At 38.0% G+C, this 16,984-nt stretch overlaps 2 protein-coding genes across 2 annotated transcripts; one reads left to right on the forward strand and one right to left on the reverse strand.

Annotated features, from left to right (window-relative positions):
• Positions 1 to 22: 22 nt before the first annotated feature.
• On the reverse strand, positions 23 to 11,683 carry LOC133460635 (transcriptional regulator ATRX homolog). The gene is made up of 10 exons (XM_061741311.1): positions 11,523 to 11,683; positions 6,632 to 6,790; positions 6,422 to 6,547; positions 6,213 to 6,329; positions 5,972 to 6,118; positions 5,766 to 5,879; positions 4,479 to 4,619; positions 4,212 to 4,358; positions 695 to 838; positions 23 to 618 (listed from the first exon to the last, which is right to left on the reverse strand). The coding sequence occupies exons 1-10, from the start codon at positions 11,572 to 11,574 to the stop codon at positions 548 to 550; spliced, it is 1,218 nt and encodes a 405-aa protein (XP_061597295.1). The 5' UTR covers positions 11,575 to 11,683; the 3' UTR covers positions 23 to 547.
• Positions 11,684 to 12,377: 694 nt separating this feature from the next.
• On the forward strand, positions 12,378 to 13,995 carry LOC133460828 (uncharacterized). The gene is made up of 5 exons (XM_061741590.1): positions 12,378 to 12,582; positions 12,946 to 13,039; positions 13,230 to 13,331; positions 13,576 to 13,757; positions 13,927 to 13,995. The coding sequence occupies exons 1-5, from the start codon at positions 12,394 to 12,396 to the stop codon at positions 13,993 to 13,995; spliced, it is 636 nt and encodes a 211-aa protein (XP_061597574.1). The 5' UTR covers positions 12,378 to 12,393.
• Positions 13,996 to 16,984: the final 2,989 nt, after the last annotated feature.

Genomic DNA, 16,984 nt, shown 5'->3' on the forward strand with positions numbered 1-16,984 from the left:
AATTTACACTTACACAAAAACATAAAATGAAAACAAATACACTTTTCTTTTAATCAGCGAGAAGCCCTTCAGAAACAAATTTGGATTCTCAGAATATAAATACAGCTTGAGTGACATAAAATCCTACTGGAATGAAAATGAGTGACAGGGACAGAGAAGAACCTTTGAGGGGCCATCTGGGAATCCATACGACGTTCCCGTCGAATCTCCATTTCATAGTTAAAAACTACATCAAAAAAGAGGACTTTCATAGCTGCATGCAGAGTGTAAAGCTAACACGAAAGCACAAAAATATATGCTGTATGTATAAGTTGAAACAGAATGCTTTAAACTGTTTTCTTTAAAAAAAAAAACGAAAAAAAACGAAAAAAAAACAACAACATTAATAAAAACTGTAAACATCAATATTGAGAATAAAAGCTTTGAGGAACTTTCAGACTTCGGGTCCAGACCTAAAAACTAAGACCAAAAATGTTACAAACTTTGTAAGAACATACTAACGGTGGTTTTTGGGTCGTTTCACTGAGAAATTTGTATCAGCTGGTTATTATTCTTCTGATGACTCCACCGAATCCTCTGAGTCTTCTTTTGTGGGTTTGTCCGCCTCTTTTGTCTCTTCTATAAAGACAAAAAACCTGGTTAGTCTAAGTCCGAAACTGTTGTGGCGAAAATGAGGCAGAATCCAAACCAGTACCTGTCCTGGTTTCCTCCGGACTCGCCGTCGGCCCGGCGTCGTCAGCATCACATCTCTCCAGTATGATTTGCACGATTTTGGTCACTTGAGGGTGTTGAATTTTTTTACTTACAGCCTCACTCTCTGAACTGTCGTTTGATGATTCTGAAACAAAAACACTCTTTTTTTTAAGCCCCTAAGAATTTGAATCTATTCAGCAAAAGGTGGAAAGCAGCAGCTTGATTGGTTAACAGTTGCATAATCACACACAGCTCAAGTCAAATTAGCAGACAATAAGAATGAACCACATAAATCTCACAATATTTGATCATTACGTTCATCACAATCATTTGGTATCATCATCATCATCATCATCATCATCAGCTAAATACCTCACGTATTTTTGCACATGTAAATATTATCCGTTTTTTTGTGTTTACTATTTTTTCTCTTGTACATTGCTCATTTTTCTACATTTTATATTGCTCTTTTTTTATTATTTAGCTATTTATTGGTTATTTCTATTTAAATTTTTTGTATAAACCGTTGAGCGTGTGTTTGGCTGCTGCACGATTGAAATTCTCCTCTGGGGGATCAATAAAGTCTTCTATTCTATTCTATCATCATCATCATCCATCCATCCATCTATCCATCCATCCATCCATCCATCCATCCATCCATCCATCCTGGGTCTTCCCCGTGGCCTCTGGCTGCTTAGATGTGCCCGACACACTTTCTCAGGGAGGCATCCTAATGAGAGGATCTACAACATCTACAACATCAGGAAAATCAGACCCTACCTGACAGATCATACGACACGACTTTTGGTTCAGGCTCTGGTCGTGTCACGTATTGACTACTGTAATTCCTTGCTGGTCGGCCTTCCTGCTGCTCAGTTAAACCTCTGCAGATGATCCAGAATGCAGCAGCACGTCTGGTTGTCAACCAACCCAAGAGAGCTCATGTCACTCCGCTGCTAATCTCCCTGCACTGGCTTACAGTTGCAGCATCAAGTTCAAAGCTCTGCTTTTGGCTACCAAACAATTACGCAAACTGTTCCTCGATACCTTCACTACTTGATTCAGAGCAACACTCCCTCTCCACAGCTCCGCTCAGCCAGTGAAAGACGCCTGGTGCTTCCACCACAACGTGGCGTGAAATCAGTAGCCAGACTCTTTTCCTCCGTTGTTCCCTGATGGTGGAACGACCTACCAAACTCTGTCCGATCTGCAGGGTCTGTACCCACTTTTAAAAGTAGTAGTAGTAGTAGTAAAGGTCCAAACCACCTCAAATGGCTCTTCTCAACTTGGAGGAACCAAGACTTTACTCCAAAACCCTCCTAAATGAGTTTCTCACCCTGTTTCTTAACCCTGGTCCTGGAGTAGAGGCATTGCGGTCCTGACCAATGTTCCCTCTAAACTGCGCGCGTGCGCAATTGCGCACTGCCCACATATTCTCAGCGCACAACAAAATCTATCCAGTGCAGTGCTTTAAGTGGGCCGGTACGCAGCGGTACGGAGTACCCCCACTTCTCAACATTAGCCTCTGGCGTACCGGGACCTTTTACGGCGTACCAGGACTTCTCATGAGCTCACAATACTCTGCTCTCTCCTTGCGATTTGGCTACAGTGGCGTCGCAACGCGACTGCCCCTTGTGAGACGTTCACTCGTAAAGCCTGATTTATGGTTCCGCGCTAAATCGACGCAGAGCCTACGCCGTAGGGTACGCGGCGACGCGCAACGTACGTGCGCGTCGCCGCGTACCCTACGACGAAGGCTTTGCGTTGGTGTAACGCGGAACCATAAATCAGTTTACGGAGGTCCCGGGAGTCGAGAGGAGGAGAAGTATTCAAGGATTTGGGGAATACAAGGAGCTGTGGGGATCCCGGACACGAGAAAGTCTGAAGCCTCTGCTAAAAGCTGTCCATACCATTGCTGTTTCTACCAGCAGTACTGGAGTTGAGGGGGGATGAGGGGAGATGGCATTCCCTCCTGAAATAAAAACGGTCAAAATCATCCCCCCTTTCCATCCCTTATGTCATTTCATCAATGAATGTGGTTTTACTGCTATTTCAACATTTAGAGTCATCACCAGAAAAATATGTTCTTTGACAATTTTCACCTGTTTCAAGTAGTTTTTCACTTGAAATAAGTAGGAAAATCTGCCAGATTTATCTTCTCATTACAAGCAAAAAAATCTTGTTCCACTGGCAGATTTTTCTACTTATTTCAAGTGAAAATCTACTTGAAACAGGTGAAAATTGTTGTTTTTTCCAGTGATGAGTCTTGTTTTAAGTGTAATGAGATTTTTTTACTAAAATGAGACATTTTAACTAGAAATAAGACAAATATTCTTGTTAAGATTTTGAGTTTTTGCAGTGATCCATTTTACTTATCCTGTGAAGGACAGAGTCATATTGATAAGTTCAGAAAAGTGTTTTTTATTGTTGTGTTTTGATGTATTTGATGTAAGCCCAGTGGATATTTAAAGCTTACAGAAGGCTGCATTTAACTGCTGCTATGTCATTCCTGCAGTATTTCTGCAGGTGTTTTGGTCACTGCTATTATTTGTAATATATTATATTATTTGTAATCAGCACAAATTATCTGTCCCCATATGATAAAATCCACCATCCCCCCTGATTCTTTTTTACAACTCGAGTACTGTCTACCAGTGTCTACCAAAGCAGGACTCTCACATACAGTATAACATCTACACATCCCATTTTTCATATTTTTGTCTTTTTTTAAGTGGACCAAATTACTTATTTAAAAATAAAGCGTGCATATCTGATGTTGCTCACAGTAGTCCTCAGTTTGCTCAGAGAGCTTGTGTGTATGCCCAGATACATGAAAAATTAGAGGGAACATTGGTCCTGACCCGTTAACAGTTTTGTTCGGCACTCAGCAGGACCTCGGGAGTGTTTCAGAAGCTGTGCGCTTTCAGCCTGCTCGGCTGGATTTGTGAGTTTATGATTTTTATTTTGGGGCTTCAAGATAACAAAGAATCGAATGGTAATCTGGTCATTTTAATACTTATTTATCATCATATCTTGACCTTTCTGGATTCATACAGATACAAATGAGGACAAATGTCAAATCAACTGCTTTCAACTTTTAAAATTAATTAATTAAACTTCTAAAATTCAACCACGTATGAAGTTCATACGTGGTTGAATTTTATTTTGAAAATTCTCCAGCCTTTCTGCCAGATCAGTAAATTGATGCAGGTTTGCAGCAGCTGAGCACCAAAGTAGACGAGGAGTGTCTCTTCAGCAAAGCAGAGCTGATGGTCCCTTCTGAGAAGCTTTTGAATGGTCTCATCGGGTCAAATCTTTCTTTCAATACTTTTTGAGGTTATTTCAATGAAGCCACCATAAAGGAGTCACCAAGAAACGTCGACATCATCAATGAAAATTATGTCTCTGGGGTCAGATCAAGTAAAACTTTACCGCCACCAAAGAATGTCATCTGGTGAAAGTCAGAAACAGGTTTTCTTGAAACTATTATAATTACATCCTATATAATGAGTTTTTACCTGCAGCACGGGTGTTTCTGGACTTTCTTGGAGTTCTCTTGCTCCTTTGAGATGATGCTTTCGTTTTGTTCTTCGTTCGTCTGCCAGAACTGTTCTTCTTCTTGATGTTACTAAGAGGTTCATCATCTGAGCTTTCATCCACGAGTTCTGTCAAAATAACAGTCACAGCTACACGTTTCTGTAATGATCCCTTATTTGTATGTATATATTTTTTTTGAAGTAGATTCACACAAAGTTTTGTTTTCATCACGAGTACTCTTGAACTACCTTGACTCTTTTTTGCCCTCCTGCCACGTGACACGTTGCTCTTCTTGGTGGGTTTCGTTGCAGGTTTCCTTTTCTTGCCAACAAGCTTCTTCAGGGGTACATCATCTTCATCTTCTTCCTCATCCTCATCCGAGCCGCTGTCTAAAGATGAAGAGCCTTTTTAAATCCAAGCAGTAAGTATATGATAGGGGTGTAACTATATATCGTGCCACGAAATTCCGCGATACAAAAACGCCACGAAACGTGTCGTGGAGGTGACAAGGTGTATCGCGATATTGGATTATTAATTTAATCTATTGTGTTGACTAGTAACGCGCATCTGACCACGCGTGGCGACCGCGTCTCAACGCGCGGACCAAAATCTTACTACGCTCAGAAGAAAGTAGTACCTTTTTGCGGTCCCGATCACGGGACTCTAGCGGGGTTTTGAGCTCTGAACTTTTAAGTCTGGTGTAGAGTTAAGCCTTACCTTATTAAATTAAACCTTTTTCGGGTCGTGAGTAGGATAAACACGGGAAAACTTCTTCCGAGTTGGAGTGTACTTTAATGTCCGCTCAACAGTGTAGGATTTTAGAACATCAACACAGCACCTAGTGCTGTATCACTCCGCCCAATCTAAAACAGTAATCACTACAGATACACTGACTAGTGTAATTATAGTCCCTGATTTACATCAGAATATAAAGAATATATTTATAAAATAATGAACCCTGAATTACCGAAATAAACCTCTTAACAAAAATAAATCTCCTCTTACACTTATAAGGTGAGCATGAATCAATCTTTTTTATGATGTAAAATTGTATGTAATTATTTTCTTTTATTTATTTATTTAATTTTAGTTGTTAAAAAGAAAAGAAAAAAGTCAAATCATACATGAGAGAAACTATTCAGTTTGTGGCAAAATATTTTTATTGTATGAAACTGAAGATGCATAATGCAAACCTGACATTTACTTTTAGTTCAGTTTGTGGAAAATGGTTGGCCTGGCTTTCGCTTTAAAACTTAAACAGTTATGAAGCATTACAAACTGTAACAATAGGGCAAACACACAGAATTGTTTTGTATTTTGTGTCTTTCAAATAAAAGACAATTTTTTCCAGTCATATGTTCCTCATGCAAGGTTGTTAAAAAAATACTGCTATAATATCGTATCGTATCATTATCGTGACCTCAATATTGTGTATCGTACCGTATCGTGAGATTAGTGTATCGTTACACCCCTAGTATATGAACTCCCTGAAATTACGTCAAATCAAGACCATGCCTACATTTTTAGTACTTTACCTTTTACTTTCTTGTTTGATGGGGTCTTTCGTTGTTTAGGAGTATCTGTCGTCTTCTTCTCCGGTGTTGCATCATCTGAACTATGTTGTTCACTGGAATCTTCACAATATTTCACTGAAAAAGGTACATTATTTGTTAAATGTACTAGGAGAAAAACAAAGTGAATTCTATATATTTCTATAGATTTTTCTAAGTCTCACACCCACCACTTTTCCTTGCTGCCGACCTTTTGGATTTAATGGCCGGGGTTCCCCTCCAAAAAGTCGGTGCCTTTCTTTTACGTCGTGGGTGACGTTTCTTGTTATCTTCACTCACGGGTTCTTCATCGGAGCTTGCGTTGCTCTCCTTTGACACTGTGTGGGGGAGCAAAAAAGGGAAGACAAGATCTAAATATAGAGAGGCGAATTTCTGCGACGCTACAGAACCCTGCTGAGAAAGTAATCTCACCTTTCTTCCTCCTGTTAACAGATTTTTTGGGCGTCACTGAGCTGTTCTTTTCTGCTTTGGACGCTTTGGCGTTTTTAACGAGAGGCTCGTTGTCAGAGCCATCATCTGAGTTAGAGTCTGAAGGAGATGGACAACAGAGAAACAAAGCTGAAAACCCCGGACACAAATCAGAAAACACGCTTAAGAGATAATGGATGACACGTAGTCACCTGCTTTCTTGTTTTCTCTGGTCTTAGACTTGTTGGTTGTGCTTTCCTTTTTGCTTTGTTTCGCTGCTGGTGAGGAGGCTTTTTTCTTCTTTGTCAGAGGCTCATCATCCGAGGAACCGTCCAGAGCTACAAGAAAAGAAACACGTGTAAACACATTTGACCAAACAGTCATTTGGAAAATATTTAACTTGAAAATGAAGGTAAAACAACCTGAACTATGTTTGCTGTTGTCGTCGCCATTGTCATCTCTTTTGGAGTTTTTGTTGGAACTCTCAGTGGTGTCACACGACTTCTTCTCTTCATTTTGTGGCCTCAGGAGCTTTGACAGAGGGACGAAGTCCTCTTCATCACAGCTGGAGTTGTCCTTCTCTGATTGGTTAGACATGATGGAATAAATCAAAAGATGACTGATAAACTGGTATTTTCAATACTTTTCACAGATTACTTAGTAATGCTACAAAAATGTATACTGTTAAAATAATAACATTATAACGAGATCATATTTACATCTGTATAGCTGCACAGTCTTACTGGAGCACTTTCAATCTATTGCAGGTTTCCAAATGTATTTTGTTTGAAAATGTGAATATAAAATTGGAGCAGCATGGTGATGTGGTTCAAATCTTGTTCAGCATCTTTCAGTTTGGAGTTTGCATACTCTCCTCATATCTGAATGTGGCCAGGCCAGCCATTCACAGTCATTTAAACCTTAACAGAACATGTCAAACCAGTCACAATGGGGTGGGAGCGGGTTTTACGAGACGACACATCTGTCTAAAAGCCACCATGAAGAACAACCAAGATGGCTCCAGGATTGCTAATAACACTTAGATCAACAACTTTTAACTGCAAAATGTACTACAGATGTTTTCTGCTGATAAACGTCTGATTTTCACTTCTCCTACGTCAGATTTTTCATGTCTCCGGCTGGTGGTATGTCTCTCCAATGGCATCCAGGGGTAGTTTCTTCTGCATGGATGCATGCATGCATCCATTAGGGATGGGCGGTATGGACTAAAAAATGTATCACGATAATTTCTGGCATTTATCCTGATAACGATAAAAATGACGATAAAAAAAATACCAATTCAACTCCACCTTTGTAACTATAAATCTATCTCGCTCTCAGATCCACCATGTTTGTTACACAAAAACCTCATCAACTGGAATTTATCCTTCTTTCTTTCTTTCTTTCTTTCTTTCTTTCTTTCTTTCTTTCTTTCTTTCTTTCTTTCTTTCTTTCTGGCTCATTTCTTTCCTTCCTCTTTTCTCCCTTCCTTCCTTGTTTTCTCCCTTCCTTCCTTCCTTCCTTCTTTTTTCCCATCCTTCCTTCTTTCCTCTCCTACCTCATCAACGGGAATTTATCCTTCTTTCTTTCTTTCTTTCTTTCTTTCTTTCTTTCTTTCTTTCTTTCTTTCTTTCTTTCTTTCTTTCTTTCTTTCTGGCTCATTTCTTTCCTTCCTTCTTCCCTTCCTCTTTTCTCCCTTCCTTCCTTGTTTTCTCCCTTCCTTCCTTCCTTCTTTTTTCCCCATACTTCCTTCTTTCCTCTGCTCTCTCCTTCCTTCTTCCCTTCCTCTTTTCTCCCTTCCTTCATTCTTTCCTCTTTTCTCCCTTCCTTCATTCTTTCCTTGTTTCCTTCCTTCCTTCCTTCCTTCCTTCCTTCCTTCCTTCCTTCCTTCCTTCCTTCCTTCCTTCCTTCCTTCCTTCCTTCCTTCCTTCCTTCCTTCCTTCCTTCCTTCCTTCCTTCCTTCCTTCCTTCCTTCCTTCCTTCTGCTTTACACAAAAACATCAACGGGAATTTTTTATCGCGAGATGACAAATTCTTATCGTGAGGAATTTTTTTGACGGTATATCGTGAACGGTAAAATATCGCCCATTCCTAGCATCCATCCATCCATCCATCCATCCATCCATCCATCCATCTATCCATCCATCCATCCATCCATCCATACAGCCTCCTGGAAACTGAAATCAAATCCAGGAGGAACCAGACCAACTTTGTGCATGAAGAGAATTGGGATGGCTGACCAGGCTAGTCTGAGTGGGCCCTATCCAGGTACTCCGGCTTCGTCCCACAGTTAAATGAAATGTATTGTGATTGGCTGATAAGTGACTCTAAAATTAACTGCAGGAGTGACGTGTATGGCCATTTGTTTCCGTGTGACTCTGTGATGCACGGGTGACCATGTACATGGTGTAAGGATACACAAAAGCAAAGAAGGATGTTTGTCACTATATATTGGTTTCCAATTACATTTATAATTAAGTTTAAAGGTTTGGCCTTAACTTTTAGGGGGTTTGCGAGACTAAGCTCTGTGTATTTCAGACTTCACCGGACTTACAGTCTTCTAACACGCTCAGGTCATGCAACCTGAGATCGTTATCCAGTAAACATTTGTATGAGTTTCTGATCTGAGATTGAAAAAACACAACTGGACTAAATAAGGGACACAACATGGGATTTTCTACGGGCTCTTTGATAGCCCCATGTGTGATGAATGGGTACGGCCCACAGTGGGTGTCTTATCTGGGTTATACTTGGACCAACAACATAAGCAGACTCCAGTGGGACCATGAAACCAGCACTGGGCCAATACAAGTGGACAATGCCATACAAGCCCCATTTATATCACACCAAATGGCTCTCACTACAAATGTTGGCTGGACAGTAGTTATCTAGCCTAGAAATCTAAACGTTTCAATAGCAGATTTAAATTAGCTTTGCAGGCACGTCTATATACCATCCGTTTGAGGTCATTAGCTATACTCAAAAGTCATGGGAATCCAATCAAATCAGTCTATTTTTACAGACCCTGGCTTGTTGGCGCCCCTTGGGATGGGGAGGAACTATGGTTGGTTTTCAGACCCTACATCCTCCTACATTTGGGTCTGATCCATCAGGATAACGGTTCTTGAGAATACATGTACTGATTATTAAAAATAAATAAATCATCTGTAGATTTTCTTTTTCCCCTACAGAATCTAAACAAAAGTAGTGTATGGGGGCTTTTATTTAAAGGTTATGATTTCTTTTGTTGCCAATTAGTTTTATAATTCGGTTAAAGGTTTGGACTAAACTTTTAGGGGGTTTGCGAGACTAAGCTCTGTGTATTTCAGACTTCACCAGACTTACAGTCTTCTAACACGCTCAGGTCATGCAACCTGAGATCGTTATCCAGTAAACATTTGTATGAGGTTCGGATCTGAGTTTGAAAAAACACAACTGGACTAAATAAGGGACACAACATGGGATTTTCTACGGGTCTTTGATAGCCCCATGTGTGATGAATGGGTACGGCCCACAGTGGGTGTCTTATCTGGGTTATACTTGGACCAACAACATAAGCAGACTCCAGTGGGACCATGAAACCAATACTGGGCCAATACCAGTGGACAATGCCATACAAGCCCCATTTATATCACAATCAAATGGCTCTCGCATGTAAATGTTGGCTGGACAGTAGTTCTTTAGCCTAGAAATCTAAACATATCAATAGCAGATTTAAATTTGCTTTGCAGGTACGTCTATATACCATCCGTTTGAGGTCATTAGCTATACCCAAAAGTCATGGGAATCCAATCAAATCAGTCTATTCTTACAAAGAGTCTGGGCGGGCTTGTTGGCGCCCCTTGGGATGGGGAGAAACTATGGTTGGTTTTCAGGCCCTACATCCTCCTACATAGAATAGAATACGCTTTATTGGCCAAGTATGAACATGCCAGACAGGGATTTTTTTTTTTTTTCGCTTACCGAACCCAAATTTAAATAGTTACAAACAGTCATAGACAAATGTGGGTCTGATCCATCAGGATGATGGTTTTTGAGAATACAAGTACTGATCATTATTATTATTATTATTATTATTACACTAGGGGAGTTTTTACCTGCCATTGTTTGTTATGTTTATGTAATAATTGCTCAGGGGTCGTGTTTTGGGTCTCTGGAAAGATCCTAGAGACAACTTCTGTTGTAATAGATGCTATATAAATAAAACGGAATTGAAATTAAATTGAATTATTAAGAAATAAATGGGCCAAATATGAACATGCCAGACAGGGATTTTTTTTTTTTTTTCACTTACTGAACCCAAATTTAAATAGTTACAAACAGTAATAGACAAATGTGGGTCTGAGGATGATGGTTTTTGAGAATAAGATAAGATATCCTTTATTTTCTCCCTCAGTGGGGAAACTTATTTTGTTGTCAGCAGTACACTTAGCACACACATGCAGGGGAGGGGTAAAAAGACTGAAAAGTCAGAAATAAAAAAAATATAAAAAATACAAAAAGATAAATATAAAATATGTATAACCACAGAATATGAACAGTATATACAGTTGGTTGAAAGAAGAAACAGTGCAGAAAAAGCAGGTGGAGTGTTGTGAGGTAGACTGGCAGATTGGCAGATATTGCACATCTTATATTATTATTATACATGTATTGCTCAATATTATTGTTACACTAGGGGAGTTTTTACCTGCCATTGTTTGTTATGTTTATGTAATAATTGCTCAGGGGTCGTGTTCTGGGTCTCTGGAAAGATCCTAGAGACAACTTCTGTTGTAATAGATGCTATATAAATAAAACTGAATTGAAATTAAATTGAATTATTAAGAAATAAATGGGGGCTTTTATTTCAAGGTCATGAAGTCTTTTGTTTTCGTCTTTCACACTTATGTCTTAGTTTTATGCTTTTATTGTTCTTATTGCATTTTTTTTTATCATAGACACCCCAGAAAAACACTGTACTTATGTTCCCTGTGTGTTATTACACTGTCCCAAAGAGGTAAAGCATTGAAAAGTGTAACCATGCGGTTATTGTGAGTTACTTATGTGTAATTAATGGTTACTTAATGCGTTACGACGTCTCCTTTCACTTGACGGCACACTGACGAGAAAACGAGACCAAAACACAATTAACACTAAATACTTAATAAGAAAAAAGGTATAATACGATACTAAACTAGACTTATTTCCCTTTTTTTCGCATTTTAACTTGAGACACGCGGTCCGGGTTTAAAGTTCGACTCAGTTTGGGAGCTACCGGCGATGCTAGCCGCGCGGTCCGGCTCGGCTCGGCTCGGCAGGTGAGGCTGCTACCTGGGGAATCACTGGCCAGGCTCGCGGGCAGGTTCGCGGTGCTGCAGTCCATCCTTTTTTTAAAGTGGACCCTCGTCGCCGTTACGATTTATTGTTCTTCCGTTTTGGGTTTCGGAGAAAGGCGCGAGGGGCGAGCAGTAATGACGCGTCCCGTGACGTCATCACCCTTCGATCCCGACGGTTGCTAGGCAACAGAACCGGGTTAAAGGATCACACAAACGGGAAAAAAAACTAACTTTTTATTTGTTTCTTACGACGGAGTATTAGGGCCAAACTAAGAAAAAAAAAAGGAAATTACGAAAATAAAGTCATAATAATATGAAAATAAAGTCGTAAAATTACGAGAATAAAGTCGTAATGTTGCGAGAATAAAGTCGTAAAATTACGAGAAATTATAAAGTCGTAATATTTTGAGAATAAAGTCGTAATATTACGAGAAAAAAGTCGTAATATTAAATATATTATAAATATATAAATAACTTCACAAGATGCTCAATATTCAACATTTTAACACACTCTTCCTGTTAGAGTTCTCATAAATTAACACTTTATTCTCGTAATGTTACGACTTTATTCTCGTGATATTACGACTTCATTCTCATAAATTACGACTTTATTCTCGTAATGTTACGACTTTATTCTCATAATATTACGACTTTATTCTATTACGACTTTATTCTCGCAATATTATGACTTTATTCCCGTAATGTTACGACTTTATAGACCCCTTTCCAGCCGACGTCATCACAGGATGCGCGCGCATTGTTGCGGCGGAAGTGCTGAAGAAGTTGCATGAGTTTGAATAGAGCGAGGGAAGATTTGTTTCTTAAGTTGCGTTTTTGGAGTTGCTGTAACGTTATAGAAGAACAACATGCCCACCAGCTGTTGTGTGTACGGGTGTACAAATCGAAATCCCGAGGAACATAATTTTTTTGCAATTCCCAGAGGAAACAGGCCATTTCAAAAGCACCGTAGGAGCCTGTGGCTGCAAGCCAAAAGGACCGACTGGACCGAGGAATCATCTAGAATGCCCGCGTTTGCAGTGCTCATTTCATATCTGGTGAGTTATCGTGGCTATCTGGTTTAGCTTTACTTGAATGCCTTTAATTGAGTAACTGTAGGTAGAGTAAGTGTATTGTAAGTGTTTGCTACCATAGACTGTAAGTTTACTACTAGTACTAACTCATACAGCTGAGAGCTCCAGTGTGGTGTACATAATAATAATTCATATTATTAATATTATAGATCCATGGGTGTACAGCAGCTCCACGTAACTTAACAGCTTTAAAGCTCTAGCATCATTGTTGTTTAGGATGTGTGCCCTGGTTGTTTTTTCTCTGATTTGAGCATCTCAGAACACTTAAGAAACTTGAAAAGTGGTTATCTGGTGTTATTTGGCTAATGTGTATCTTTCTGTTTACAGGTGAGATGTCACTGGACCACGAGAGTCCTGATTTTGTGCCCTCTATTTTTTCATACACTAAACAAAACCAAAACCCTGATGCAAAGATCAAAAGGTAAAATACAATAAATAAGACCTAGCTGTTTGTGTTTTTAGCTTAACCTAATGACATGATTAACTCATGAATATTAAGGGTTTACTTATTTTGGTATTAAGCATAACCATAACCGATAATTAAGATGGGAATGTATTGTATTACAGCTTGAGATCAGTATTTTTGTTCATTTGAGTTTTTTTATGTGAAGGTACCAAAGAAAAAAGAAATGGAGTGAAAGACTTCTGGTTGCTCCACAAATCAACCTGCTCCTGGAGCTCCAGAGGAATCACCAGCATGGATCACAGTCCTAGTAAGTCTAGCCACTGTTGTGTCATTTCATGTCTCATTGTATGTATAATGGTTCAACCATGCTGAGTATTCTCCCCCTATGCTGATCTCCACATCCATTCTTTTCTTTACAACCCATATTTATGCACAGTGTAGACTAACACCATCCATCCATCCATCCATCCATCCATCCATCCATCCATCCATCCATCCATCCATCCATCCATCTCGTCTTCAATTCTCAGCTGTTCTCTTCTCTGCTAAAGCTGAAGAGGACATCCCAGTCACGATGACAGAATACAATGACCTGAACCTGAGGTACACCGAGCTGAAGAGTGACCACGTCAATCTGCAGGAAAAGTATCAACAGCTGCGAGATGAAAATGAGAGACTTAAAGAGGAGCTGAAGAAGTCTACATTTTCATACTCAAATATTAAGTGCAACATGGTACAACTGTTGTTTATCACTGGAATAACATCTGTGCTTTTTGACTTTGTGCACCAAAATTGCAGGAAGTGTAAAAATATTCAGCAAGAAGCTCTCTCTACAGGATCATCTTTTGATAGTGTTAATGAAATTAAGGTTGCAGCTCATGGTGCCACCCTTCGCATTCCAGCTTTCACCAAAGGCAAACGGCAACTTTCTGCACAGGAGGTCGACACATCAAGACAACTGTCACGTGTGAGGATACATGGCGAACGTGTTATAGGGAGATGGAAGAACTTCAGAATTTTGCAGACAAGAATTCCACTGTCACAGGCTGACCTTCTGGATGATATTGTTATTGTGTGTGCTAGTCTCACAAACCTTAGCAAAAGTGTTGTTCTGAAAAAATCTAAGAAATAAGGGTTCTGAATAATAACATCAAGTCTTGACATTTTTTTATTTTCTCATCAGTGATTTGGAGCTGTGACTATGAATTGAATATCAGCCATTAATGATTTACTTGACTATTAAAGTTTTGCTAATAAACTACCGGAGTTATTTGTTTTTTCCTCACTGATTGTGTAAATGTATTGATTATTTTCTCTTTTTAAAGCTACAAACATCCAACTTCCACAGCTGTAAATATGCTGCACAAATATACATATATTCACTATATGTGTTGTATATCAAACTCAGGTATATTATAGATATATTAATCCCCACAAACCCTCAAATAAAAATAATGAATTTACCTAAAAATAATCAACTAAGTTTTAAAAAACAGTATTTTGGATTATATGCCTTTTAATGTTTTTCTTTTTATCATATAAGTGGGAATAGGTTTCTGTAAATTAATGGTGATAATGTGAGATGCAGGATGGACAATAAAGCTCATATAATTTTTCATTTTTAATTTTTTTTTTAAATAACTATCAACTTCATTCAGCCAGCACAGACAAAGGTACACATGACATGGCTTTCATTCAAAGGCAATGCTTAATGAAACTCATTAAGAAACAAAGGGGACACAGTAAATTAACAAAAATAATAAGATAAATTAAATAAATATGAAATAATAAAATAACTTAAAATGTCTAGTGTATAAAATACATTCAGTTCATAATTCTTTACAAACTTCAGCTGTGACAGCTGCTGACAGTGTCGCAGCTTCTCCTGAGTGTAAACACTAGGTTTCTCAACCAAATACAGATGAATATCCGCCCATTGGACATCGGGCCACTTTGTGATATCTTCCTCCGGGAAGGAAGTTGCTTTCCATCCGCCAAAGTTTGTTTAGTAACGTAATTTCCACGATCTTTTTCCGTCAATCGGCTGGTGTAAACTGTCATGAACTCCGTCTTTCTGCCGCAACAATGCGCGCGCAGCTTGCCTACGTCATACTTGTTTACAAACACGGAAAGGGGTCTATTCTCGTAATGTTACGACTTTATTCTATTACGACTTTATTCTCGTAATGTTACGACTTTATTCTCGTAATGTTACGACTTTATTCTATTACGACTTTATTCTCGTAATTTTACGACTTAATTCTCGTAATGTTACGACTTTATTCTATTACGACTTTATTCTCGTAATGTTACGACTTTATTCTCGTAATGTTACGATTTTATTCTCGTAATATGACTTTATTCTCGTAATGTTACGACTTTATTCTCGTAATGTTACGACTTTATTCTCGTAATGTTACGACTTTATTCTCGTAATGTTACGACTTTATTCTATTACGACTTTATTCTCATTATATTATGACTTTATTCTATTACGACTTTATTCTCGCAATATTATGACTTTATTCTCGTAATGTTACGACTTTATTCTATTACGACTTTATTCTCGTAATGTTACGACTTTATTCTATTACGACTTTATTGTCGTAATTTTACGACTTTATTCTCATTATATTATGACTTTATTCTATTACGACTTTATTCTCGTAATTTTACGACTTTATTCTCGTAATATGACTTTATTCTCGTAATGTTACGACTTTATTCTCGTAATATGACTTTATTCTCGTAATGTTACGACTTTATTCTATTACGACTTTATTCTCATTATATTATGACTTTATTCTATTACGACTTTATTCTCGCAATATTATGACTTTATTCTCGTAATTTTACAACTTTATTCTCGTAATATGACTTTATTCTCGTAATGTTACGACTGTATTCTCGTAATGTTACGACATAAAATTTCACTTCAATCAGAAAAATTTTATTCAATCAAAGAAAAAAAGACTTCAAAACTTTTTTCACTTCAATCAAAAAAAACACTTCAAATCGAAAAAAATATGTTCAATCCAAAAAAAGTGTTCCAATGTAATGGCCCAAACACTACGGAAGCGTACTGCATTCACTTGAGAGAAAAAAATCGACTCTGTTTTTCTGAATTAACGAGATAAAATTTTAATTAAAAAAAAAACGTCTCTGTTTTTCTAAATTAACGAGTTAATTATCTCAGAATTCCGAGAAAAGTTTTAATGAAAAAAATAAATAAATCTGCTCTTTTTTTCTGAATTAACGAGATACCTCACAACTTGAAAGAAGCTGTCATTCACTTGAGAGCTCGATTTCATGGAAGCAAATATGTTCCCCCTGTCTAGTTTAATCCAGTTTTATTTTGCTTTTGGTTTGAAACATTGGGAGATACTTTTGTCTTTAAGTTATATAGATGGTATTGTTATTAGTTTGTCGACTTTGCGCAGGCACCTCAGGACTTTGCAGTTGTTCAGACGGAAAGCCCATTCTGATTAGATTAGATCTGCTGGACATTATCTTGTTAATTCAGAAAAACAGAGCAGATTTTTTTTTTTTCTCAAGTGAATGCAATACACTTCCGTAAAACACAAAACAACACTACTTCAATCAAAAAAGTTGCTTCAAACAAAAAAAACTTCACTTCTATCAAAGACAACATTTCCAATCAAAGAAAAACAGTGTTCAAATGCATTTTTTGTTCAGTCTCAAATATTTTTTTGCATTCAAACACTTTTTTTCTTTGATTGATTTCTTCGATCTGATTGAAGTGAATTTTTTTTAATTGAAAATATATTTTTTGATTGTAGCAATCTTTTTTTTTATTGAATAATTAAGAAACAAATCTACCTCCATAACTTTTTAGCTTTTAAAAGATACCTAACAGTTGGTCAGTAGAGGGCGCTAGGGCGCTGCCTCCATTAAATCAAGAGATTAAAAAAATAAAAAATAAAAACATGGAAGATGCAA

Source organism: Cololabis saira, chromosome 15 (assembly GCF_033807715.1).
Source record: "Cololabis saira isolate AMF1-May2022 chromosome 15, fColSai1.1, whole genome shotgun sequence".
Classification (NCBI taxonomy): domain Eukaryota; kingdom Metazoa; phylum Chordata; class Actinopteri; order Beloniformes; family Belonidae; genus Cololabis; species Cololabis saira.